This window comes from Sphaerodactylus townsendi, linkage group LG10, assembly GCF_021028975.2.
Source record: "Sphaerodactylus townsendi isolate TG3544 linkage group LG10, MPM_Stown_v2.3, whole genome shotgun sequence".
Classification (NCBI taxonomy): Eukaryota; Metazoa; Chordata; class Lepidosauria; order Squamata; family Sphaerodactylidae; genus Sphaerodactylus; species Sphaerodactylus townsendi.
In genome coordinates this window covers 36285892-36313196 of record NC_059434.1, presented here as the reverse complement: position 1 = coordinate 36313196, position 27305 = coordinate 36285892, and the positions used below count along the sequence as shown (strand labels likewise).

Genomic DNA, 27305 nt, shown 5'->3' with positions numbered 1-27305 from the left:
CAATTCCCTTTCTATCATCTAAACCTATTTTTCTCACCTTTTTATATCTCTAGGAACTTGTGTGTATGTGCCTGCATATCTTACTGTATGTGTGCTTGAAACCAAATTTATATAAACATTTTAAACTTGATTTGGACTCCTTGTGTTACTCTGCGGAATGCTCCTTGCCATATTTTCCTGTTTCCATAGTCTCAAAGATCTTCTCCTAGCCTCCTCTCGCATTGCCAAGCTATCTCCCCAAAGCTCTGCCAAGCTGTTGCTCTCCCCATTGCTCTGCCAAGCTAAGCTCTTTCCCCAACGTATTTGCACAACTGAGCTATTCTTCCCACTGTTAAACTAGGTAACTATTGCTAACTCCAAAAGAAATCCTTCCCCCTGTTAAGCTAGGTAACAGCCGGATGTCAGCACTGAGCCTGCCTCTCTCCCTGCCCCACCCCCAGACAGCAATGGCATCCAAGGTAAATCTCAGCCGCTCTTTCCATATCCTAGCCTGCCATGAACATACTGGATCTATTTTTCAGAAAGTCACCTTCTTAGCTGCAGAACTAACTAGTTCTGAGGGGGAAAATATCATATAATAGATCAAAGGAAAAGGAGCTGGATCCAAAGTAGCATCTTTGTGAGTGAAAAGCACTTCTACCTATACAAGAAGTCTAAATCTGCTCATGTTTTCCCCATGAGCTATAGCCCTTTGTGCTGCAATCTGTACTTTTTTCTGATAGTTCCCCAAATCCCAAGTGCACCTTTTTGAAGAGGATGGGAAATGCAGAAGACAGCGAGAAGACAGAACATGCTGTTCTGCAAGCAGAATTAAGCTTGCAGTTCCCTGGATAGAGTTTAAGGAATTCTAATGTACATTTAGTATAATTTTAATATATGTCCATTTCCAACCTATTTGAGTTGTAGGAAAATTAAATGGAAGTGTATTCTGGGATAATAAATGAGAATTAATGTGTGAAGAGGAAAACAACCCCACAAAGAAGAAGAACCATTAAGAACCATTATATTATGTCTGAATGAATAAAGATATGGGACCACTGTATGCTTACATGGGTGCTTTGCCACCATTGTGCCATAGGCGGAAAAAAAGAGAGAGAAGCTTTTAAAGCAAATTTATAATGAGTGAGTCTGTCATGTATGATAAGCAAATCTAGTGCTGCTGCTGCTGCTTTCTCACATGAAAGCCAATAGTAGGAAAACAATGTTCTTGACTATAAATAATTGAAGGAATATGGGGAAAATAATACTACTATCTGAAAGTCTTAAAACCTCTGTCGAGAAAGACTTCACAGAGTATTTCAGAGGGAACAACTAGAAGTGATATTGGAGGTTGAGTATCTCCCATCTCAGTATTTATGAATAGCAGACACATGGGGATCGAGTTAGATCAGGACTTTGGTGCCTCACTTAAAAAGGACGACACAGACACCAGTGTTGGATTAAACTAAATGTTATCCATTAGTTAAAAGCTGGATTACAGCTATTATCCAGTTAATGTGCACTTAACCCTAAGTAACAAAATACACAATAAGATTTTCAACCAGTCGGGGCTGGGCTGTTCATATTTCTCACAGTTACACAGCAGCTGCAGATTTTTTTTGGTAATATTTGGGGCACTGATTCGACTCTGGACCATAACATTGTAGGAACAGGGGCTCTTACCTTCTCCATGCACCATTTTCCTGAGGCAAAATGGCCTCCAAGAGGAGTTATAGTCTTCCTTTTGGAACTGCATGTATATAGAATTCTACATTTAGCCACTTGTTATTTAGCTACATTTAGCCACTAGTGAACTGGAGGCTCCCTTGCTGTCTTCAGGCCCTTGTTTGGCCCCAGTTTCTTGCTCTCGAAGCCAAGCCGCTTGTTGACAGAGCCTTTGGCTGCTGTTGGGACCCTACTACTCGTCCTCTGGATCCTTGCCCCTCCTGGCTTGTTAAACTTTGCAGGGAGGAGCTACGACCCCACCTGTTGAAGATCATCAATAGCTCCTTTGAGCAAGGAGCCTTTCTGGGTGGGTTGAAGGAGGCAGTGGTCCACCCACTCTTGAAGAAAAGACCATCATTAGATCCTAAAGTGATTCCGGCCACTACCTAATCTGTCTTGAATCTTTTCAAGCTTCTGGAAAGGTAATTTTTTTTACTAGAGCCGCTTTGAAATCTATATTTATTGTATTTAATCTGATATTAGTGCTCTACTTTATGTTGTCCATCACTCGAAGCTCCTTCTGGAGGGCGAATGATTTATAAACCCAATTAATAATAATAATAATAATAATAATAATAATAATAATAATAATAATAATAATAATAATAATAATAATAATAATAATAATAATAATAATAATAATAGAGAGAGTGGTGTTGGAGCAGCTTCAGGGTTTCCTGGATGACACATCGGCTTTTGATCCCTTCCAGTCCAGCTTCCATGCTGGGCATGGGACGGAGACTGTTCTTGTCATGCGTCACTGCCAGATACGCTTCCCATGCAGCTTGACCGAAAAGGACGATCGGCACTGTTGGGTGTCGTTAGATATGACCGCAGCGCTTTGACATGGCTCGACCACGCCATCTTTTGCCCACCACCTGGCCACTTCTACGGGAGTGTGGGGCACTGTCCTTAAATGGGTTGTCTCGTTCCTCCGGGATTGGAGTCAGCAAGTGTGGTGCGGGACCAAGCCTCCCAGAAGTCCCTACTTCATTGTGGGGTGCCCCAGGGAGCTTATTGTCCCCGTTGCTATTTAATATCTATATGCCACCCCTTTGCTCAGCTGGTATGGAGCTTTGGGCTGATCTGTCATCAGTACAGCTGGATGATACTCAGCTCATTCTGTTGATGGAGGGGTGCGTCGCCGTCCCCTGCAGCTCTCTAAAGCATTGTTTGGAGTAGCGGTAGCTGGTTGGTTACAACAGAGCAGGTTAAAACTCAATCCATCGAAGACCAGGAGATCCTCCTTGGCTCGGGGACCGTAGTGGGGGGGGGGGCTAGGTTGGGAACTTCTTCAGCCGTGGGGCCATGGGAGGGGGGGGTCTCATTACGCCGCCTCCCCTCCTCGCCTGTAGAACCTGGGGGGTCCAGCCCCTGGATCGAGTCTCTTTTTTCAATGGAGTAATCAGCGTGGCCCATATAACCTGGGTTGTGTTTTTTCCATCCAAATCCCCGCCAGGCTCCAAGCTGCTGGTTCCCTTCTCTCTCCCACGCATGACCCGCTGGCCACAGTGATCCATGGCAACGTCACCTCCAGGCTGGACTATTGTAACTTCGCTTCTGACGCTTGGCTCACTCCTTGAAGGCTGATCCGAGGTTGGTTGCAAACCTGGTCCAAAATGCAGGGACCGCCATACTGCTCACTGAGGGACGCTTGCTTCCGCGTGACCATATATTCAACCAATATTGTGTTGTCTGCATTGGCTCCTGGTTGAGTTCGAATCATCTTCAAGGTATGGGTGCTTACCTTTAAGGCCTTACTGACGGTCTGGGACCCCTCATAGCACCTCGGGACCCGTGTGTTACCCCATATGTCCCCACTAGACCTTCTGCGCTCAGCAGAGTGCCAATTTACTGGTGAGTCCCTGGCCCCTCAATGATGCTGGCTGGCTACACTGGCTGCCAGGACCTTTACAGCCCTGGCCCCTGCCTGGTGGAACACTCTTCCTCCAGCTGTCCGGGCCCTGCGGAATCTTGGTGATTTCTGCAGGGCCTGTAACACGGAGTTGTTCCGCCAGCAGCTGAAAGTGCCCCCCCCCTCCATCCCCATGGAAATTTGGGTTCATTATCATCTACAGAATCCACCCTTTGTTCTCTCCTCTTGGGAGGGTTTAAGAGGGATTTTAACGGGCATTGTTACATATTAATTGCTACATTTTAATTTATATTATTGAGAGATTATTGTATTTGATTTTATGTTTATTTATATTTGAATTTCATGTTGTTCACCGCCCAGAGCCCTTTGGGGATAGGGCGGTATATAAGTTTGAAAAATAAATAAATACATAATTGCTATGTAATTTCCTGCACATTAGAATTATGTGAGAGATGTCATTGAAGCTATTATCTTACTGTAATCAGCATAAAGTTTCAGGAGTTTATCAGCAGCACTGAGAGAGTACCTTCCCCAGGACTTGAGTCTGACAGCCCCAACCATCTGTTTTGATTACCTCTCCCTATACTAATAAATTTCAGGCTAGGGTTGAAGAGGACATGGGAACTGGTAAAAGTGGCACCATGCTGATGACATGACAACATTTCCTGTGAATACTGGAAGAAACATCACTTGGTTGGTAAGATATCAAGGCAGCATTCTAGGATTTAGGCAAAACTCTATGGTACAACCTGGTCTTCCTACCTCAAGAGACTTGTGAATCTTATCAACAAAACATTTAATCCACACCAAAACTGCCACTTCACTGTGTGAAGAAATAACTTCCTTTTGTCTATTTTGAATCCTATCCTTCAAAGCAGCCATTTTCCCCAAGGGGAACTGTTCTCTGTTTAGAGATCTGTTGCTATTCCAGGACTTCTCCAGGTTCCACCTGGAAGTTGGCAACTTTGATATATTTATTCTGAGATATAGACCTGGATGTCTCCTAGCAGAACTGGTTCAAACAGCACAATTGTAGAGAAGATTTGTCAAGTCCATTTTAAAGAAAGAGAAACGGTATCAAATTAGATTTTTTGTCTTTTTCATGCCCCAGTCAGTGGCATAATGAAAGGGCCACAGGGAGGGGATAGTGCTGGAGCTTCAGGCACCACTTCTTTGGAGGTGCATTGCATTCTTTGCCCCCCCTTGCAACTGTGCCCCAGTTTCAAACTTCCTGTGAAGTTCAGGGCCAGGGCACAGTTGAATGCCAGTGAGTAGAGCTTGCCCTGCCTGCCCTCAAACTCCACTTGGAGATATCCACATGGAATTGGGGAGTGGGACCAGCCAGCTCACCTCACCCCCAATATCCAGGTGCAGCTATGTGGGGCTGAGGCACCCAGAATTAGCCCCAGGTGCTGTTTTATAAAGCTACACCCCTACTCTAGCTATTGCAAAAGAAAGCTTTAAATAACGTGAAAATGAGAAATACATTAGAGAAACTTGGATGAATCTATGACTTGCTGAACATTTACCCTATTATTCTTATTTCATCAATGCCTTAGCCTGGGCAAAATCCATATTCATAAAGAAATGCTGTGAAAAACAATAAATGACCAACGTATTCCTCACCATTCTCATATACCCTATTATGCTCTGTAAATGTGTCATATGATAGTGATCATATGATGCTCATAACAATTTCTACAATCAAATTTCCGAACAAAATGCTAAGCCATAAAGCTGCTAATTTTTCAGAAACCTTGAAAAGAAGTACAGGAGAAAGACTAGCAGCATCATTTAATCCCACTGACTTCAATGGATTTATGATGGTGTAACTCTTTTTTAAGATTGCACTGCACATTCCCTGATGTTATTGCCTAAAGTTTTCTTTCCTGAAGCATGGCTTTACCTTAGACTGAACTTGAAGTTTATGTACTAATGGGAATAACTATAGTAATTAAATGAGAACAACTTAAGCAACAAAGCAGTGGGAGAAGGGAACAATTAGAAAGACAGTGCAGAATCGCTACAGAACAGCATGCAAAAGTAATATTAAAAGCACATACATAGTTTTGCTAGATACCGACCTATTTCTTTTTTCTGACTTAAGCAAAACCACAACTACCTAAGAGCCACTGCACATAAACCAGTTGCCCACGGGGAAACATTATATCAGCTATTTGGATGCATTGGCTCACCAAAGGTCATGCCAATAAACAAATTCAGTTCCTATCACTGCAAAATTTTGGTTGTTGAGGTTTTGCAGTGCCATAGGGAAAAATATAAATGGCTGTAACAGGTACTAAGGGAATGTTTTAAAGTTGCTTCTATATGGCAGTTGTTTTGTGTGTATACCATCCCATAATTATCGAAAGGGAGTAATAGGCATCAAAGGATACTAAAATATGAAGTTAACAGGAAGACATGGTCAGCTTGGGGCAACACTGCCAACGTGGGGGAATGTATAGTACAAAATTACCACCACCCTGGTTTACTCTGAGAGCCCCAGAAATATGGTGATCTCAGAGAGGAAGTGTTGTAAAAAAATATCAAATTTACATTGTCCTCTGCATGATCTGTGAAATAGCCTTGAAACAAAGTTGTTGTTCAGCAATGTTTTAAATTGTTTAATAGCATCTATAGCCCTGCTATATACCTGGAGCAACTTTTTAATTACAATTGCAGATGGGTCATGACTAGAGCAAGGTGTAACTCTTTTCCGTCAGTACATCTTCAAGGTCGCTTCTCTAATATTCCACAAAACAAGTGTTGCTGTCGATTTTGTCCTGATACAACTGATTCACTTTCTCATATTCTGCTTCACTGTTCAAAATACAACAACATTAGAACTGATTTGAGAACTGTATTACCAACAGGATTTATGCTCCTTTCTCTGATAAGTTAAAAATCTTGGAAGCTGTTGCTATATTTTTACTCTGTGTACTGCAAGTTGTGCAATAATGACCTTCTTATTGTATTTGGAATTCTTGACACACACCGGTTTTATACCTAATAAAGGTCTTGGAATTGGAATTAATAGCATCTAGAGTAAGTGTGGGGAGAAGGTAAGTGGGGGAAAATGGAGGCGCAGAAAAGCAGTGCCTCCAACCTGATGCCATTCCACATTGAGTGAGGCAGGGAAACGCATTTTTGCCCCAGTTGGGGGGGGGAGCACGGAGCTGCCTCGTGGAGGTGACAGCCTTGTGAACAGTGCCCCTGGAACAGTGTTTTTACCATTCCAGGGGTGCTATTTTTGGCCCATGCAGACTCCACCTATGCCTTGTGATTTTTAATGTCATCTAAAATATAAATATAAGTATAAAATATAATTGTAAGTGAAATTATTTCATGTAAAGTATTTATTTTGTTTAACTGCAGTACTATTGAACCCATGGCTCCTTACACTTATCAGCTTTGGTTGGGCTGTCCAACAATCAATTTTGGATTTGGCTGTAAAGGTCTCTCTAGAAGCCAGTTTGCACTTTCTCAATTATCCAGAATTCCAAACTAGACCACAGTAAGATGTGGTGTCCTGATTTCTACAACAAGTGCAAACCACAGTTTGTTGGTTTAGATAAAAGGACAAGTAGTGTTTGTCCCCAACTCAGAAATAACTAATTAGTATGTGATATATGAAGGACAAGAGGCAGAGACAAGGAGACACCTTGGGAGACGCCTGAGCTCTTATATTCATACCATCTCAAATCATAGCTTAGGTTACCTCTGCACCACAATCCAAAATGGTTCCACAGGCTTGTGATACAATATATTTTTATATTAAAATGCTGCACAAACTTTTGGTTGCTTTTGAGAATTTTACTGTGAAAAGTTGCTGCAGCATATTGACTTGAATGGAATAACTTTTTATAGAATTGCACAGCCAGGAACTTTTGTTGAGAAACTGACTCAGTAAGCTTAGGTGACTGAAAACAAAAATGTAAACATTGGGGAAAGTCTTTTTAGCCTTGATTACTGTCATGCTGCCATCCTGAGTCACAAGCACATTACCAAACTGCTTCATAACAGGAAACACACAGCATTCTTTAGTATTAATGATTTTGGTTCACAAACATCACAGTTTTGAACATGAGCATGAGAGTAACAGAACAGAACAGAAAGCCTTTATTGGCATATTAAAAAAACACAATAGCTACAAAACAAACCAATACAGCAAAACACATCCAATGCAAACCCGCATGACACATCGATCCATGTTCACATCTTCAGCAAAAAGAAGGCCCCCAGTTCTCATTCCACTGGGCCCGAACCACCCAACAACAAGCAAATTCTGTCTGCATCATACTGGCCATGTTTGTTATGATTACTATTAGCAAGAGACAAAAATTGAAACACATATTAAATCTAAAATTAATACCACATGTAAACATTTCAGAGCTGCTACAGAGACATGCTAAATTCCCAGGTTAATATATTGTAGTATAACAATAAAATATTAAAGTAAGGTGGCGTGATAAGGAAGGGAGAAGTTAATTACTTATGCTCTAAACATACTTAGACCCATTGCTAGATTATTTGCATTAAATTATTTCAAGGAGAAAGTCTACAACTCTCAGGGTTGGTATTATTCAGAAGAATTGGAATTGCAACCAAGTCAGCAGGGCCATGGTGAGTAGTGGTATGGGAATTACATATCGATCTCTGACTCCCCTTGGTTCTCGAGCAGTGAAACAGAGAATGGGCTATGGTTTCAATCTGGCGCTATTGCAGGACCTTAATCTTTGAGTTTAATCAAAATTATTGAACCTGCCACCCAAAAAGCCGAGGGCATAACATTAAATCTGGCAAGCGTCAAGGCTGCGCCCGCTGTGCTGGGTTAACCAGAGTAATTAAATAGTGTTAGCCATTTGGCCTTGGATCGGGTACTGTGCTAGATTAAGTGGTGAGCATGTCCTTTTTTGCTGCCTTGGTCAGGTGTTGCTTGGAATTCCACATCAAGCAGTGCTTCACTTTCAGGGTGTTATAAGTTTCCTCAGTAAGGGTAAGCATTGCCTTCGAGCAATTCCAAGGATAGACCAATGGTTCTTTCCAACTTTGTTTTTTTGATAATATTTGACCATAACATTGGATTTGCTATCTTGTAGAAAGAAAGTGAATGAAACTGGAAGAGAGTCCTGTTGATAATGTATTTTGAGCCAGTATTTGAATGCTATTAACCAAGCCAAGGTCTTCTAAAAGTGACCTTCGTCCCGCTTTCCAGGCAAAATAGCAGCAAAGGGGAACACACAGTTAGGTAGTGTGGCCCATTATTTTTGTGTAGAAATTTGGATTGTAGAGTGTTAATGGTTTTATTAACTGCAGAGATCCAAATTGGGGACCCATATAATATCTGTGCTCCGACTTTGGCATTAAATACCTTAACTGCTGCAGGTATATTACCTATTACCAGTATTTTGTAAAAAGAAACGGGAGACTGCTCTAATGCTATTGGAGGCCAAGTGGTTGAGGAAAGATTATGGCGTCTGGTGCTTCAAGACAGATTATAAGAGAAGGTGATTCCCTAGGTTATTTAAATTGTTTGACCTTGCTCCAGAGTAATATTATTGACTTCCCACTTTGTGGCATCTTTCAAATTAGCCGTCGTGAAAAACTAAATCCGTATTTTGGATTTGTTATAGTTACATCTCCAGTTTATTAGTTTTACAATACTGGATGCATCATCGCTTCTAAATCAAACGGAGAAGGCCCACTCTTTAGATCTTGAAAGTAAAAACTGCATCATCCGCGATATAACATTAATGGTATATGGCAATGCATTTAGAATTTATTTATTTATTTATTTATTTTATTTATTAAACTTTTATACCGCCCCATCCTCTAGGGGCTCTGGGTGGTGTACAGCACAAAACATGGTAAAACAAGTCACTAAAATCTTTAAAACAGCGGTAACAAACATTAATAGTAATCCATAAAATAGCTTAAAACTCATAAAAACAGCAAAAACCATAATACATAATAAAAGGCGTCCACCCCCCCAATTCTAATTTAAAACCTACCCCATGGGATGGCAGGACCCTCAATATGAGGGGACTCCTGATGTAACTGCCCTAGGGCAGGGCGGTGCAGGGGCACCATGGTCAGCAGCTGACACTCCAGCGTCTGGTGGAACAACACAGTCTATTGCAGGCCCTGAGGCGGACTTCACCCAGGACCCGTGAGGGTCTGGACAGCTGCTGGATGAAGGGTGTTCCACCACAGGCCGGGCCATGTGCGAGCTAAGGTCCTTAACCGCCGCAGGCCAGCCGTGACATCATAGAGGCCGGGGCCAATTAAGTTGCGCTGGCCTCTGCAGAGCCGCAGAGGCCTAGAAGTTGGGACATATAAGGTGATGCGTCCCGGCTGCACGAGGGTCCCAGGTCAGCGCGAAAGCCTTAAAGGTCAAAAAAACCCACACCTTTGAAGATGATTCGAATTCCAACCGGAGCTAATGCAGCTGTAGCAGCACAGGCTGGATGTGTTCCTTCTGAAGGCTTCTCCTCCTGTGAGTGCAGGCGTCGTTGCCGATGCGTTAATCCAGTTTTAACTTCCGAATCAAACGTTAAGGGAAGGTCAGCGCATACGAAGTTACATAATAGTCCAGCCTGGAGGTGATCGTTGCATGGATCAGCGTGGCCAGATCCGCCTGGGAGAGAAAAGGAGAGCCAACCGCCGGCCTGGCTAAGATGGGAAAAATGCAGTCCGGTTGTATGGGCTTTACCCGGTCTCCATTGAGAGATCTAATCCAGGTGGACTTCCAGACTTTAACAGAGGGTCGGGCGCAATGAGACCCCCTCCCCACACCGGGCGCGGCTGGAAATCCTTTAACTCACCCCCCGGCGGTTCGTTCAGCCAGAGGATCTCCGCCTTCGATGGATCTTCAGCTGCAACCTGCTCTGCTGCAACCAACCAGCTACCGCCTCCAAACACGCTGGAGAGCCGCGAGGGCTGCAACCGCTCCTCCCTCCATCAACAGAATGAGCTGAGTGTCATCAGCATATTGATGACAGATCAGCCCAAAAGCTCCGCACCAATCTGAGCAAGTGGCTGGTCGATATAGATGCTAGCAATAATAGCGGGATAGCAGCGCTCCCGCGTAATATCTCCGCGACTCGAAGCGGGCACCTTCTGGGAGGCTTCTTTATCTCCGCACCACACTTTGCTGATTCCGGTCCCGGAGAAACGGTGGCAATCCACTGAAGGACAGTGCCCCTGCATTCCTCGAAGCTGCCGAGGCGGTGGGTCAAAAGGTGCTGTCGATCGCACCATATCAAATGCCAGCGGTAAGATCTTAACAAAAACCAGCAGCGCCGCATCCTACTCGGGTCGAAGTTGCATACGGAGCGCGTCTGTGATGGCGACATAGAGCGGTACTCCGCCTCCATGCCCAAAGCACGGAAGCCGGACTGGAAGGTCGAAAAGTCGGCGCGGGCACATCCAGGGAAACCCTGAAGCTGCTCCAACACCATTCTCTCAATTACCTTCCCCAGAAATCGGTAAAGATTCGACGGGCGTAATTGGCCAGATCACCTGGATCTAACGATGGTCTTTTTTCAAGAGTGGGCGGACCACTGCCTCCTTCAACCCATCCGAAAGACCTCTTGCTCAAGGGAGCCATTGATGATGTTCAACAGATGTGGGTCGTGAAGCTCTGCCCGCAAGCTTTTATAAGCCAGTGAGGGCACGGATCCAGAGGACAGGTAGTAGGTCTAACAGCGCAGCCAAGGCCCTGTCAACAGCGGCTTCGAGAGCAGGGAGAACTGGGCCAAATCTTGGGGCCCGAAGATTCGCAAGGGAGCTCCAGTTCACTAATTGTAGATAACGTGGCGGGAAGGTCCCGGCGAAGCTAACGCGATCTTTATCTGCAAAGCTCATGAAATGCCTCTACAGCTAATAGCCAATCGATGATTTGTAGACCCTTCCGATAAGGAGGTCAAAGACCGAATTATACTCTAAATAATTCGCGCCGGGCGGAGCTAGCAGACGCAAGAGAGGAGGAGGTTGCAAAGCCCTCGCCTCCTTCTGCTGCCATCTCATATGGCCTTCATAAACGCCCTATAAGATGTTCGCGAGCCGCCGTCGCCGTAGATTTCCGCCACACTCGCTCAAGTCGCCTAAGCATCCGTTTCATATGGGCGCAGCTCCTCGGTATACCAAGGAGCCTGCCGAACACGGGGCGTAAGAGGACGCCGGGGAGCAAATAATCTCGATGGCATCGGAGAACCGGTCTTTCTTAGTCCTCCACCTGCTTCATCGAAAGTGTGCCGGGCGGTTCAGGGTCCCGCGTGAGAGCATCTCAGGAAACCGAATCGGATCCATAAGTCTCCGCGTATGGGCATAAATCAGCTCCCTCGCTTAGACGGGTTTGGCGGCAGGGCCATCCTCAACCTTCAAGGCGCAATGGTCAGATTTCATGGCATTCTATCCGAGAGGATATGACCATATTAACCCCCCAAACCAAAGACCAAATCCACGCGTGTGGCCGGCCCTCATGAGTGGGGGCCAGAATCCTTACCAAGGAGAGGCCTATAGTGCCGCCATGGATGACATACCTACAGGTCCGCGAAGCCGTACTGTACATGAGGGGCGGTGTAAACGGCATGCGACATTAAAAGTCCCCCCAGAACAATAAAACTGGGGAACCGCGAATGCCCAGCCAGTCCGGGCCACCACCCTCCAGCAGCCGCAGCAGGCTGTCCCCTGGTGCGCTAGGCGACCGGTACACCAGGAGGACCGCCATCCTCTCCACGGCCAACCACTCTAGGCCGACACACTCCATGCCGGCAATCTCTGGGATGGGGGCCGCCCTGAAGGGAATGGAAGATTTCTGAATAGGAGGATGACTATTGGTTTCTGATAATGCAGGGGCTAAATCATTCAAAAAAAATATTGAACAGTGTGGGGGCTAGTATGCAGCCTTGCTTGACTCCTTTCGTGATTTATGGTATATTTCTGTTAGCAGGCTCCTCTTGCGAGCATTTGACCTGGCAAGATGTATTCGAGTGGAGTTGTTGGATCAGGAGGAGCAGTCTTGGGTCCATTCTTAAAACCCGGAGTTTCTGCCATAGAAGTTCTCTAGAGATGGAGTCAAAGGCTCCCTTGAGGTCAATGAATGCTGCATATAGTTTGCTCTTTCCCATGGTAACATACTTTGTTCGCTAGATGAAACAAAAAAAAGGCGCGCGGATCTAAAGTTACTGCTTTTTTCCTCCTTTACAGAAGCCAATTTGCTCAGCCAGCCCAAGAATTTTATTGTGTACCAGCCAAGATTCTATTTTGTTCAGCAGGAATTTGGAGTAAATCTTTCCGGCCACTGATAAGAGAGCAATCGGATTCGGAAATTTGTGGGATCACTTGGATCTCCTTTTTTGCATATCGGCACAAGTATGGCAGAAAGCCAAGAATTAGGATTTGGCCTGAGTTGTTGACACGGGTAAAAAGCGCTGCTAGCAATTCAGAGTCTTTTCCACCAGTCTCGAATTTAGTTTGAAGATTTCTGAAATAAGTGCATCAGGCTCTCGGGGCTTTCCCCTCTTTCATATTATCAATCAAGATGGTAACTTCTGCAGGAGTAACTGAGGCCAAATAGGAGTTGGTCAGTGTCTGGCCAGTCAATTTCATTAGATGTCTGGATCATGAAAGAAGAGGTTTGAGAAATAATTAAAACCACCTGTCTTGGGGGGAGATAGAAGAGGTAGAAAGCTTTATGCAGGGCCTGTGGTGTTATTTACCAATGCCCAGAAGCACTTTTGCATCCTTGGCAAATGGAGGCTTGTAATAGTTTATTCCATTGCAATATTACAAAAATCTTGGTGCTTCTGTTTGGTTAAGGTTTTGAATTCATATTTAAGAGAGTGGGCAATTTGAGACAAAATGTCCTTGAGGAGTCCGCCGTGATGACGATAATACCTAGTATAGGGCTCCTAATATTGTTGTTGTAAGTAATACAGTCTCTGTCAAACCAATCCCTTTTCCCCAAGCAGATTTGCTCTTATCTTGATTAGTAATGGTAGAGTGTTGGTAAATGGAGGGCATTTATAAAAGTTTTGATTAATTGTTCTATAACTTCAGAAAATGCTGAAAGTAGGTAGTCTTCAGTGTTAGTTATGGAATTTTGAGAGTAGTGGTCAAGGGGAGTTAAACCAAGCTTCATTGTTTTGGACTTGGCATGTGAGGGACCAGACTGTCCGCGCTGAAAAATAATTTTGAGAAGTTGTTGAATTCAATCCAGCACGGGTTTTTTTAGGTTAGTATTCAGAGAGAAGCATAGTGGGAGATGAGATCACTTAACAGTGAAGTCATCACCTACAAAAAAAAAACGACATTGAATCAATTCAGTAAAAGAGTGGGGAGATAATAACATAGCTCGATTACACTTTGGCCCCAAGTAGTTACCCTAGTATAGTCCCCAGGCATTTTTAAAAAAAAGTGCTAAGACCATTTAGCCAAAAGCTTATTATTTTCGATGGCTAATTTAATTTCCAAGTTCACACCAGCTGAGTTTTAGTGTATATGGTCTTTGGAGGTGCTGCTGGTGCGAAGCAACAAAAGGTGTATATAATCATCATCTAAACCTTCTCTTGTTAAAAAACGCCTATTAAATCATTGCCAACACGGGCATTAAAATCACCAGCTAAGATAAGTTCGCTGGCAGTGGGATGACTCTCTCTTCAAGCTCTTTCTAAATAAGTTCTGATAGCAAGTGATTCCAAGTAGTGGAGAGCGAATCCGAGTCCAACTCTGGGAAGGTGCATACATTAATAAAAAATTAATGGGGTATTCTCAGTGCATAAATTAAAACTGCTCGCGTACAATGGAAGAACAGTTGGGTAGGGATTTCTTAACAATATCATTTCTTGTTAGAATAGATAGGCCTCCTGGAGTAACGTCCATAATGTGGAGGCCTTTGATTGCTGGTAAGGAGAGATGCAGTATAACCATCCATCTTGACATTATCCGTTAGACCAAGTTTCTCTTGAAGAAGAATGATATTGAAGTCTGTCATGGAAAGTTCATGAAAAATATCTCCAGTTTTTACTTTGTTACTCCAGCCTGCAATGTTCCAAGACAGGACAGTAGAGTTTAAAGTACCTCTGGCGCCATTCTAATTGGGGAAGTTCTCCTTCTCAATAATTATTGGTGCATGCTGGATGTACATCCATTAGTGGTACTTCCTCTTAGTTCTGGCACCAACAGTTTCAGGGTAGCTAAGTGGTATCAAAAGTAATTTAAACTCATGTTCATCGTAGTGCTAGATGCTCTCTCTCCAAGCGGGATTGAGGATTATTTCGAGGGGGGCATAGCTGGTATATTTCCACTACTGTGTTCCTCAGATGAAGGAGGACTTAAGCAAGTTATGGCCGATGAATGTTTCAGAGGATTCATAAGTTGGGCAAATTTATTTCTTGTTGCCTCAAGCTGTTCTAACACTTTCTTTTGTTCAGGATGTGGTAATTCCTGAAATCCCTCGAATACTTCCTTTTGCCAAATAGCAGATTCATTTTGATTGTCAGTATCATCCTTCCTGTGCATCCACTAATTAGATTGGTCTCCATGCTTTGTTCGCCGCTGATCGGACATTTCTACCATACCTTGGGGTGTCTCCAGTTCTCCAAGTTCTTGCGCCCATGTTTTCTCGCATTGGATCGCTATAGAATTTTTCTTGGTGCAGGGTTCCCACTCTTGACGCATCTCATATCAAGTTCGTGGAATCTGCTATTATAGTTTGAGAATCGGAATGGCCTTTAAGCTCTGTTTGTTTATTAAGTTCCTGGACTCCTTCACGGAAGGAGAGGGAGTTTGAGGTAGTAGGCTTGGAGGTAGGTGCAATGCCTCGTCAACTTTACTGGTTCAGTGCGCTAGTTGCACTGGAAGCTTCTTATCTCTGCTTAGATTCTCTTTCTGAATAATAGAATCATGTCTTACTTTGAAATGGATTAGCGGAAAAGCGTTCTTTCAATGATAGAACGTTGTGCAATCCACTCCATCTCTTGCTAACATCTGCCTCAAGAGTCTTCCGAGTCATCCAGGATTTCCTCCTAATCTCTTCCCCTGTTAGTCACTGGTATTTTGACTGGAGAGGCACGATGCTCGGGTTCTGAGTGGAGGCTCTGAATAAAGGTAGTTTTATTTTACGCAGAGCACTTTGCACTAATTAGTTGAGTTAATTCGTAGTGTTATGAAAAACACGGGAAAAGATGATGTCAAATTTTGCAGCTAGCTGATTGTGCTGGTTAAGGATGAGAGACGGAATCTCTTCAGATCTAAACTTAAAAGCCGTCATTCTTTGATATCCATTGACAGCTGGAAGTCGATTGTATGACACAAGTTGCCAGGTTTTCCAAATAGGACAGTTCAGTTAATCCTGCTGAGAGACATTCTAATATTTTGGAAGGAGTTCCATCTCGCCATAGTTAAGCTCTAGTTAGAGACCTATGTGGAGATAGCCACCTCCAGTTCTTGCCAGTAGAACCAAAGACACATTGTTGTTGGAATCTTATTGTATTCAGGAGTCAAGCAACAGTGAATCGGGTCATTAAGCGTAACTTCTTGCTATTATTAATCTGTTCAGTTTTCTGGTTCTGGAGAGCTTAGAATAAAGTACTGAGAAAATCAATTTTTTGGAACTTACGCTTGGCAATGTGTGCTTGGATAACAAAGTTCCAAATGTATCAGATATTAAAAAAAAAGCTTCTTTGGCTAATAATTCCATCAGGTTAGAAAGAAGAGGCGTGGCGGAGAGCCTCTCAGCTTGTTTTGGGAGAATCACTTGTGCAGTTTTGATCTCAGTGCAAGATCTACCTCTTTTTAGAAGTGCTGTGTCCGAGATTAAGAGGTTTTTCAGAGAGGCTCCACGGGAAAGGAGAGAAAGGCTATTTGTTACCACCATCACCTGCAATGGAGCCGAAGTCATTTCCTAAAGCGAGAACATAATCTGTTACTATGTGCAAAATCCCCTGCACTTTGATAAATCTTCTCTTTCTTCCAAAGGTTTGTCGTTTAAGAAGCAATCAATCTTGCTTTGTTTGGAGTTCTTTTTGTTTGGGGGAGAAGGGGAGGAAAGGTGACTTTTTTTGCTTTCTTTTTCCCTCCCATTGCCGCACAGAGGAGTTAACTTTCAAGGACCGATGAGTTTTGAAAGCTTTATCAACATATGCACAAAGATAGTTTCTTGGTGAGGAAATTGTTAAGGCAGTAAATAAGGTGTATTAGAGCCAAAGCCTGGTTCTGTGACTGTTTTCCAGCCTTAAAATTGAGAGACGTTATTGAAGATAAAACAACCGCTTAAAAATAATTTCCTCCTCTAGTAGTAGGCCTCCGTAAACTTATAATGAAATAATTGTAGGAAGCTTAGAGATTAAAATTGGCAGGGTGCCTGGGACCCGGGAAAAACAGATAAAAAGACAGAATAAAAGTGGAGGAGCTCACAAAACCACGTCTCTCTTCGGCGCCATCTTTTCCTCCCTCCCGATGATACTGACTGCCCAGTGCCCTTGTATAGATGGGGTCTCTGAGCATGAGAGTACCAGTTTTTCATACACGCCTCGACTGAAAACATTTTATGCTTCACTTGTAGCCATTTAGCATCTACTGTACTTCTGTCACCCCAAAACATTACAAGAATGCACTATTCTAATTAAGCAATGGCATGGCAACTTTTCTAAAAGTTCAGCAAACAGAACAAGTTTTTTGCAGAAGTGTGAAAAATCAACAAATTCACACAAAAAAATTTTTGCCTCCAAAATATGTTGACTTTATGTTTCTCTTTGCACATGGGAAAATGCTGTAGTCAGATCAAGGCGGGGGAGCAAAAGTTACCTTTGAAGTTCGGTCTGATTCTTGCATCATAGCCTGACATCCTGCCCATTAATTTGTCCAGGAAATCCGATGGGGACATTGGCATGCTCCGAGATCTTGCACTGTCGGTTTCCTTTGTGGCCACCAAACTAAAAGCAAAGAAAACAACACTTTTAATCAGATGTGAATTCTTATGATTTTTGATTAACCAACATTTTGATGATTAGAACCTAGAGCTGCCAGGCTGCCACATGGACCTCGTGAAATGGGAGTAGGGGGGCTTGTGGCATTGTGTAAGCAATTACCTAACTTCTGTGAAAATCATAAGTAAAATCTTGTTAATCTAAGAATTGCTGGAAACGTTATGGTGAAACCATCCACTTCCCAGCGATTCCTAGAGCAACATGATCTCATTTCCCAATGCTCAGTGGAAGTGACTTGTGTCATTTAAAAAGTTTCTTTTGGTGCCACTCAGGAAGGTCATCACCCACAAGGGATACTAGTGGGAGGTTTCTTGCCATGATGGGTAACCCAACAACTCTACTCAAACACAATGCCCTGAAACTCACACCCAGTACCTTTATAAAGTAGACTTTGAACAGCAATTGGTAAACATTGTTATGAATAGTAGTGGCTGCATGCTGCTAGAGGCTGTAGTCTGGGGGAGCAGGAACCAGGAACCAGAAGGAAAAAGTTTTAACTTGTCTAGGCTGCTCTACTGATGTCTACGTTGATCTACTGATGCAGCAATTGTTCTGCCTGTTTAACAGCCCAATTCTAATGGGTGGGCTGAACATTCACCAGGAGCAGTGGAGGACTGCACCAACATTTTTGCCCCCTCCCCCTTCAGCTCTGTAGTGGTGAATCCAGGAAATCGAGGCTGCTGCAGAGCAGTGCCAGATATGCTTGGACGCTGGCATGGTGGGGGGTGGGTTGAGGAATTCCCAGGGGTGGAGTCTACTTTATTTGGCTTACACCTGAGATTTATGACCGCGAACACCATGGTTCAGGGCTTGGATTTATGTCCCATGCAGGGCTTTGTGTTGTGGGGTATTTTTTCCTTCTATCTGCTTCCCTGCGTCACCTGAAAGCCTTCTGGAGGCTGTGTGGCAGTGCAGTACAGCACCATCCCATTCCTGGGAATGGGATTGGTCTGTTAGAGTTGCAATAAACATTTTTGGAACATAAATTGCACTCAGTTGCTAGATACAACAAATATTTTACTTGCAAAAGGAATATAGGGACTCACATTGTTTTCAAACTTTTTTACAGCAGACCAGCCAAATCCTTTTTTTTACTAAATAGGACTGAAAAAGGGTATGTTCTTTCAGAGGGGAATACTTTTAAGGAAGAATAGGTTAGGATTGGGAAGACAAACATATATGAGTTGATTCATACTATAAAACTTGTATGAGATGGTGATAGAGTTGTACCGTTTGTCCAAAATTCTGTGGTTTAATCAAAGAGTCTTGGATGGATGCTAGAGTGTTACCCAGAGTGATGACATACTTTCCAGGCTGCACCAAAAGCAATAGCATCATGCCGAGGATGTTGCTCACACCCTCCAATCATCTGGGCATTTCCTGCCATCATCCAGTTCAGTGGCAGCTGGCAAAAGAGCTGGTAACCCTGGTAACTCTACTGACAATGCACACCATTGTTACCCATCATTATTGTCACCCACCAAAATGAACAGATCTGTTCCATCAAGCCTGGTATAAGATTCTACATTTGTTCACACTGTTAGCCCGAAAGTAGGTAGTTACAATTATGCCTTAAAATGTAAGGAACAGACTTTTCATTATTTTTTTCTATCCTAAAGTGACCTATGTCAGCAAGTTTATTCATAGTTTGACATTTTACTCTTCTGGAAGTTTTTCATATCTACTCATATACCGAAGGCTAAATTCCTGTCCATCAGTACACTCAGGTTAGACTAAAAAGGATAGTTATGTAATGAGGTTTTCATGTCTTATGAACATGTTTGATCTAATGAGCAGAAAAGATCAGGCTCAGGCTCTATGCTTTCTTCCAGGATCCCCATCTTAGCCCGTCTATATCTGTGCAAAGGATCCTGAATATTTAAAACTCAGCATTACAACTTATCTCCAATGTGACATAGTGATTAAGAGTGGCAGACTCTAATCTGGAGAACCGGGTCTGATTCCCTGCTCTTCCACATGATAACAAATTCTACTCCAGTGAACTGGGTTTGTTTCCCCACTCCTCCACATGAAGCCTGCTGGGTGATTTTGGGCTAGTCACAATTCTGTCAGAACTCTCTCCATCCCACCAACATCACAAGGCGTCTGATGTGGGGAGGGGAAAGGAAGGCAAATATATTCTGCTTTGAGACATCATAAAGGTTAAAAAAAAGAGCAGGCTGTAAAAAACAGTTCTTCTTCTCCAGTCTACTTGGTAAACTTGGGTAACATGATAAATTCCGTGCCTACCTGGAATACAGTACATTTGTTCGTTTCTGTTTTAGCACATTTGCATAAATGGTGGCATGTAATAAAACCAATCTATGGCTGTAATGGGTGATTGTGTGTGATGACAGCGAGATGCAGAAAAATGCAGCAGGTAAGCGAATACAAGATGTATGGAACAAGTAAGTGGCGCAGAGGTAACCATCACTTTTCGAAGCCGCTTTACACCGGCTGCCCAAGGGAATTTTGGTTCATTTGTTTCCGGCTTTCGTTTCATCGCGGTATTAGCAGCTGAATCCCAAGCTACGCACCTGGACCTCCACAATACGGCTTTATGCAGGTAGAATTCGCCGGTTGCAGGACAAGTGGGCAGTGCCATGCCGACTGATGCACTTTTTCATGTAGTCCCTGTTCTAAATGGGTCTTGCCCAAATAAATCCCACAATGTCCTTTGCGGACTTTCCTTGATCATAAGAACCCATCCCTTCCTCTTCCATTAACAAAATCACTGCCATGATCCAACCACCTATTTAGTCCAAATACATTATTCACAATTATCAAAATACACCTACATGAATCTATTCTAATATTCATTTTAATTGCTTAATTGAGGAAATATGGGAATAATTCAAATAACTGAAACTCATGAAAAAGTCTTTGTTTTAAAACCCATTTGGCCAGATACATGGGCCCTTTCCGCACGGGCCAATAACGACACCAAATCGCAGCAGCGCCGACCTGGCTCCCTCCCCCCTCCCCCAGGGCGGCCTCAGGCCACCTCCGCTGCACTCTCTTTTCAGTTATAGCTTATGAAATAAATTGCTGGATTCCCCGTGTTGCTGGATTCCTCCGAAGGCCCTCCCTCACTGTCCTCCAACCCCTGGAGGTCGGAGGGCAGCGTGGGCGGGTCTACGGAAGCCAGCAGGGCGACGAGGTGAGTGGGGAAGGACAGGGAAGAGGTGGGTCGGCCGGGCGACGGCGCTCCGTGGCGCCATCGTCCCAGCCGGTTCTTGGACCGTCCATGCGGATGGTCCCAGCGTCATCGGGTCGGCGTTCATTATGCCGACCCAAGCCCTTCCGCCTCCGTGCGGAAAGGGCCATGGAGAGCTAAATAATAATGGGGCTACCCGGAACCTCAGAATCTGTGAATCTCATGCAGCACTTGCATGCAGCACTTGTATAGGCTGATTCCACATGGGCCAAAAACAGCAGTGTGAAAACGGTGTGAAAACAGTATAAACCCTTTTACACCGTTTTAAACTCTTTCACACGGTTTTCACACCGTTTTCACACTGTTGTTTTTGGTCCATGCGGAATCAGCCTAAGTGAAGAGTGGGGTGAGGTGAAACAAGCTGCACTCTCTTTTCAGTTATAGCTTATGAAATAAATTGCTGGATTCCCCGTGTTGCTTCAAGAGTCTAGATTATTATTTTGTATGCAATGTCATAAACCTAAAGCGTGATAGTTTGGAACAGATCTTACTATCTCTGACTGAGAGATTCCTCCGGAGGGAGAGTAGATTAATCTCTTTTAGGATCTAAAGCAGTTACATCTTCAAGTTTTTTAAGTGGCTGTTTAATAACAAAATGGCTATAGTCAACACTGTGTCATTCCTTTTTATACAATAAACATAGACAGTTACAAGTACCTGTTTTGTAGAACAGAGATTAAACACCCACAAATTCACATTTACTGATGCTGCATTATGTACACCCAAAGTACCTATGAAGGTTTTCAGCAGAGGGTAATTGCTCCCCTTTTTGCTGCCCCTTCCCCATGTTGTACCACGGCCATCCTTGCTCTTGCTTTGTTCCATTTTGTTTGTTTCTCATTCTCCCCTCCCCTCCTTTTTGCTGGCTTCAATTTCGTCTCTCTCTTTTGCTTTGTTCCCTTCTTCTGTTTCTGTGTTCACTTGATTCACCTCTTGCTCTCTGGTTGACTTTCTGCTCTACTTCCCTTCCCCTGGCAGCTCCCCTGGCATCTTTGCCCATCTCCAATCCACAACTCCATGTTTCCTCACTTCCTGGGAGTGAGCACACAACAGGTCCATCCCCCTAGGCTCATGAGACTACATAATGAAATCAGAACCTCAATTTTGGGTCACCTACTTGATCTGAGATCATATCACTGAGACGGCCTCATTGTTGGAACCTTCTGTCTTATTTGAAGAGTTTTTCCCCCAAAAGGTTTCTTCACCCAATGCTTTGTAAGAGCTCTAAACCCTCCACAATTTATAAAAACTATCATAACCAAGGCTGGGTGCTTCAGCAATTTTGTCTGGAATTGTCTTGTTCAACTTGTAAGTTTGTCTTGTACAGTCCTGATCATCATCCTCTAAAGTCTACCCCAGCACAAAGATCATTTGTATGGTTTTGAATTATTTTAAGCACACACCCTTATATTTTCAGATTTTTATGTAAACTAGGGTTTCTCTGGATTTGCTGAAAACTCTGTCCTACCTTGGGGGCCCTCATTACAGATACTCTGATCTGTAAGGGGGGTGCACATGGCTATTGAATAAACAAGAAGAATTTTGGGATTCATTTTGTGTTTACAGAGCCTTTGGTTCTCACTTGGTTCTCACAATCTGACATTTTCTGTATCAGAAGTTGTGCTTTAGCTTGAAGTGTTATCATGAGCCTCATAACTTGCACAAAATAAAATTTTCCTTGAAGTCAGCTCATCACCTGAAGATTCCTATAGTACCAGATTAATCCAAGATAGACATATGGTCATCAAAATTTATTTTGCTTCAAAAGTGCAAGGAGGTAGGCTTACAGCTGCAAGTCCACAAAGGGAGCAGTCTTGGGACAAAATTGTCACATTGGCTCCATGTGGCAAGCTTTATGTTCAATATCTTTCTCTTCGTGTGTACGCAGAACATTCCTGTTTTGTACATATTGGAAGATCACTGGAATTAAAAATGTAGATCTGTGAATACATTCAGTACCCCTCCCAGTAGTGAACAATTACATACATCTACTACAAGTAGCTCAAGGCATGCAATAAGGAATTGTTTTACAGTTAGTTTTAATGTATTTTAACTGTTTGCTTCTAGCTGTTTTCTGCCTTGAAGGCTGAATTAGGTTAAAAGATGGGATGAAAGCAGTGGCGTAGGAGGTTAGCTTGTGTATCTAATCTGGAGAAACCGGGTTTGATTCCCAGCTCTGCCACCTGAGCTGTGGAGGCTTATCTGGGGAATTCAGATTAGCCTGTACACTCGCACACATGCCAGCTGGGTGACCTTGGGCTAGTCACAGCTTTTCAGAGCTCTCTCAGCCCCACCTACCTCACAGGGTGTTTGTTGTGAGGGGGGAAGGGCAAGGAGATTGTAAGCCCCTTTGAGTCTCCTGCAGGAGAGAAAGGGGGGATATAAATCCAAACTCTTCTTCTTCTAAAAAAAGTTTTAAGAAAAGATATAAAATAAATAAATACATCAGAAGAGAAAAGGAGTCATGTTCTATTTTAATACAGGAGCCCCCTCCACATGCTATTTGGTAAAATCCATGCACAGGCTCAGTGACACTCATATTTCTGCTGTCACAAGATTTTGAGCCTTGCACCAAAACCCAATCCTGGTACTGGCAGTTACATAGGGTTGCCACCCTCCAGGTGGGACCTGGGGATCCCTCAGAATTGTAACTCGTCTCCAGACTATAGAGATCAGTTCCCCTGGATAAAATGTGTGCTTTGGAGGGTGGGTTCTATGGCATTGTAGCCCACTGCATCTCCAAATTTCCAGGAGTTCCCTACCCTGGTAACCCTATGCCCCGCCCTCATCTGCAGGGGCAGGGGAATATGGCAATCATAGTTACATGGAGCTGAAGTAATAAACTTTGTACTCAGCACCAACTCAGATGTCCCGTATCTTTATCAGAAAGATAAAAAAATACATAAAATACAAGAATAAACATAAAGCTCCAAAGCAAAAACATATTCTCAGTATGAAACCTGTGCAAATATCTATACAGACCCCTCTCAAATTTAGCCAGTATAGATTTCCTTCTAAATTCCAAGGAAATATTCTCTATTGTTAGTACTATGTCAGTAGTTGTAGGTTGCATCCTGGCACTGAAAACAACATATCTTTACAACGACTGAATTTTGACTCACCATCCTGACTCTGGCGTTTGTGTGCAAAAGGACCAAAGGCATATTTTTTTTCCTGCAGAAAGGCTTTGTACCTCATCCTCAGTAACCAAAAAGAAGGATCAGAAAACAGTAACTCAAAATTCTCCCCATAAACAAATAAACCAGGCCACCTTACGCATGTCAAAACACCACAGGCATATTTTAAATAAATTACTGTTTCAGCATATAAAGATATGTGTAATAAAAGACCACGATGAGGTGTAGGAAAGATCAGAGACAAACAGTAGCCCTCACATCTCCCTGGGATTTATTCATCTAGAGGCTTTTCCCCCCTTTCAGGCTGTATTGGTTGACTTTGAGGGGCCAGTGTTCACCAATGTCCTTTGAATAAAGAAGTCATTAATACATAGAAACCTCCTGTTGAGTTTTTAATTATGTTGGCACTAAATTAAGCACTACATGGTGTATATTTACTTTATGAAAGGAACAATATCTACCTTTGAAGGGAACAAGCATTTCCTGCCTTTCTGAGAAATGTGGTTCCAACTGCAGTGCACAGTGACAGACTCTTTCTTTGGCTAAAGGAAAAGGATTTGATACCATATATCATGAAAAGGAGAGGGATTGGGTACCAGGAAGCCTAAATAGCCCAGACCAACTGGAGCTTGTTAGGGCTTGGAAGCTAAACAGGGTTGGCCATGGTCAGTTACATGGATGTGAGGCCACCAAGGAAGACTCTAATTGCTATTAGAGGAGGGCAATGGTAAACCATCTCTTATCATCTCTTGCCCTGGATACCCCATGAGATGTGAACTTCATGGGGTCACCATGAGCTGATAGTGACTTAACTGCACTTAATTATAATTAAGTAAACCATTATGTTAGTTGACTCTCCAAGATCATTAAAATGGAGGAAAAACGGAATATAAACATATAAATGCACGGAATATAAATGTACAAAACCAAACCTTCAAGCTTTCTTGTTTTATATGAAAGTCAGAAGCTCACATCTGTGGTAGACACTGAAAGTTTTGTTAAGACTACGCGCCTTGTTGGTTGGGCAGCTTGTCGGCAACGGCAAGTGAGAGGGTATTAAGAAATACCGATTGACTGAAAATGCTTTGCGACAGAAAAGAAACCATGGCAGGACTGCATGGACCTAATGGCAGGATGCGCTGTTTCTGGACAGGCACGGCCAACGTTGGCCAGCTCGAACAGATGAGACTGTTTGCAAGCTGGGGCTTTGTACCGGGCAGCGGAACTGGAAACTAAGAAGGACCTGCTGTCATCTTCCCTCATTGAAATTTAGAACGCGGCGGCAAAAATGGAATTCGCGGTTCTTCTTATACTGTATATGAAAATGTCCTATCGGACTTTGGTGAAGCAATAAAAAAAGCCAAAGAATGGCCTGAAATACAGCAGGTCACACAAAGCAGTGATGGGAAACTGTAGAAACTACTGTAAAGATAGGCTGAAGCAGGGAAAGGCAACAAACGCAGCGAACGGCCCCAGGCGGTTCGGAAATGATATTTCTTATGTGGCGCTTCCCCTCCCTGCGCAACGGAACACTGGGCGATCGAACGCCCTCCCTCACCGTACCACGGGGATGTCCTCCCCAGAGTTGTTGCTTTTCGACTTCGACTGCGGCCAACTGAAACTGGAAGTTAGCCCACAGGGCTTTGCCTGGTGTTGAAGGCTGCCCCCTCTGGCGTCTGTAGCTGGCTCTTCCCTGAACCCGGCCTGCGTGTCGGGCTCCGCCCTGCCGCAGGTGCCTCGCTAGTGGCCAGAAGGCTAGACAGCTTTAACGCTTTCACACCCAGCGGGCTCACTGGACGAGAGACTGCTGCTTTGAACGCGAGGTGAGCACTTTTGGCGACACGGCGCCTTCAACTTTCTTGCGGCCTTTCTTTTCGATAATACGCTGACTTCGCGCTTCGTCACTCTGCTGCAGCGGCAGCTCCTGAGCTTCCCTTTGCTCTCCCTTAAATCCCCTTCCCAGACTCAAAACCCTCCCCCTGCCCAGCTGTAGCGCGTCCATGCCGAGCCGTTCGACTTCGGCTGGTTATCGGCAGGAGAAACGAAGCTGCGTGGCTTTCACCGGCTTCCCCGCGTCGAAGCTTCAACGCGTTTCTGCGCTGGTCCCGAGGAACCCCACTGCCCAGCCGGCCTCAGGATCGCCGGCTTCAGTCCGGGCGCGGGGATGGCTACTATCGCTCTGCCCGTGCTCGGACATCTTAATCCTTCCTTCCTTCCTTCCTTCCTTCCTTCCTTCCTTCCTTCCTTCCTTCCTTCCTTCCTTCCTTCCTTCCTTCCTTCCTTCCTTCCTTCCTTCCTTCTTGGAGGTCCCTTTTTCCCTTTTCCTTTTTAATTTTTTTTTTGCAGCTTGCAGCTGTGTAGCTACACAGGTGCAGCCGGTCATATTGTGGGACATTGGTATGGCTGTGGGATTCATTTCAGCCTGTCTGCATAGCTACGCATGCAATGCAAGACAATAAAAAAGAGAAACATATCCATGTGAAGGTGTAATAGCAACCTGGATTGTTTCTGTGGCCTCCAGTCACTGCCTGCACAGAACACATGTGAATGGAAAAACAGGAAACCGGGTTCCTTTATCACAACTGCAACCCATTATACATTTGCTGTGTAGAAGGGGTCAAAGCTTCTTTTACCTCATTCGAGTTTCTGCAGACTTGCCTGCCTTCCACTACATACAAAAAAAGCATTTGGCTTTGTCCGCCTGCTGGAAAAGTGAATTGGCTCCCTGTCACATGTGGTGGGAGTTTGAACCATTGTCTCTATGCATGAATGATTCCAATGGAAATGGGGGTATTTTGCCTCTGTCTCTCAGTCCCCCTCACTGCCTGCCAGTGTGCTCAAAAAGGCCATTGCCCGTCATTACCAGGCATAGATGCTGGGAACAAAATATTGCACATAAACACAAGGTCTATGCTTATATAGAATCAGGAAGTCATCACAATGCTAGCGAATGAATGAATGCTTTACTTTGGTCAAGAACCAAAATTTGGTACAAAAATACAATATGCAACTTAATATACATAACATCAGAAATACATATCCCTATATCATATTTATAATCAATGAAATGATAAAATTATTAAAATACTGTAAAAAGTAATAAAATCCATTGAAATTTACAAAACATCCTATTGGGTCAAGTCTGTTTAGTGCCACAGAATACAAACACTATTGCACAAAACTTGGAAACCAGTTTTGTAATTTGTGGATATTCATTGATGAGGAGAAGGTCTGTTCTTACAATAGCAAGTATTCTTCTCCAGTAAGTAACCTAAAAACTTATATTGAGCTTCAGCATAAGAGCTATATTTGAGGAAGATAAGTTCTATAATTTCTAGTTCTCCAGCCTTACCTGGATAAAGTTTCTGAGGGCCAAAGAT

The 27305-nt window shown here is 43.6% G+C and overlaps 1 protein-coding gene across 1 annotated transcript in view; it reads right to left on the bottom strand.

The window, feature by feature from the left end:
• The window catches only part of GLRA3 (glycine receptor alpha 3), an 89715-nt gene that overhangs the window by 48440 nt on the left and 13970 nt on the right, over positions 1–27305 (bottom strand). Inside the window, exon 2 of the mRNA XM_048509008.1 lies at positions 17390–17517. Coding sequence (XP_048364965.1) covers positions 17390–17517 — 128 coding nt within the window. The remainder of the gene's footprint in view (positions 1–17389; positions 17518–27305) is intronic.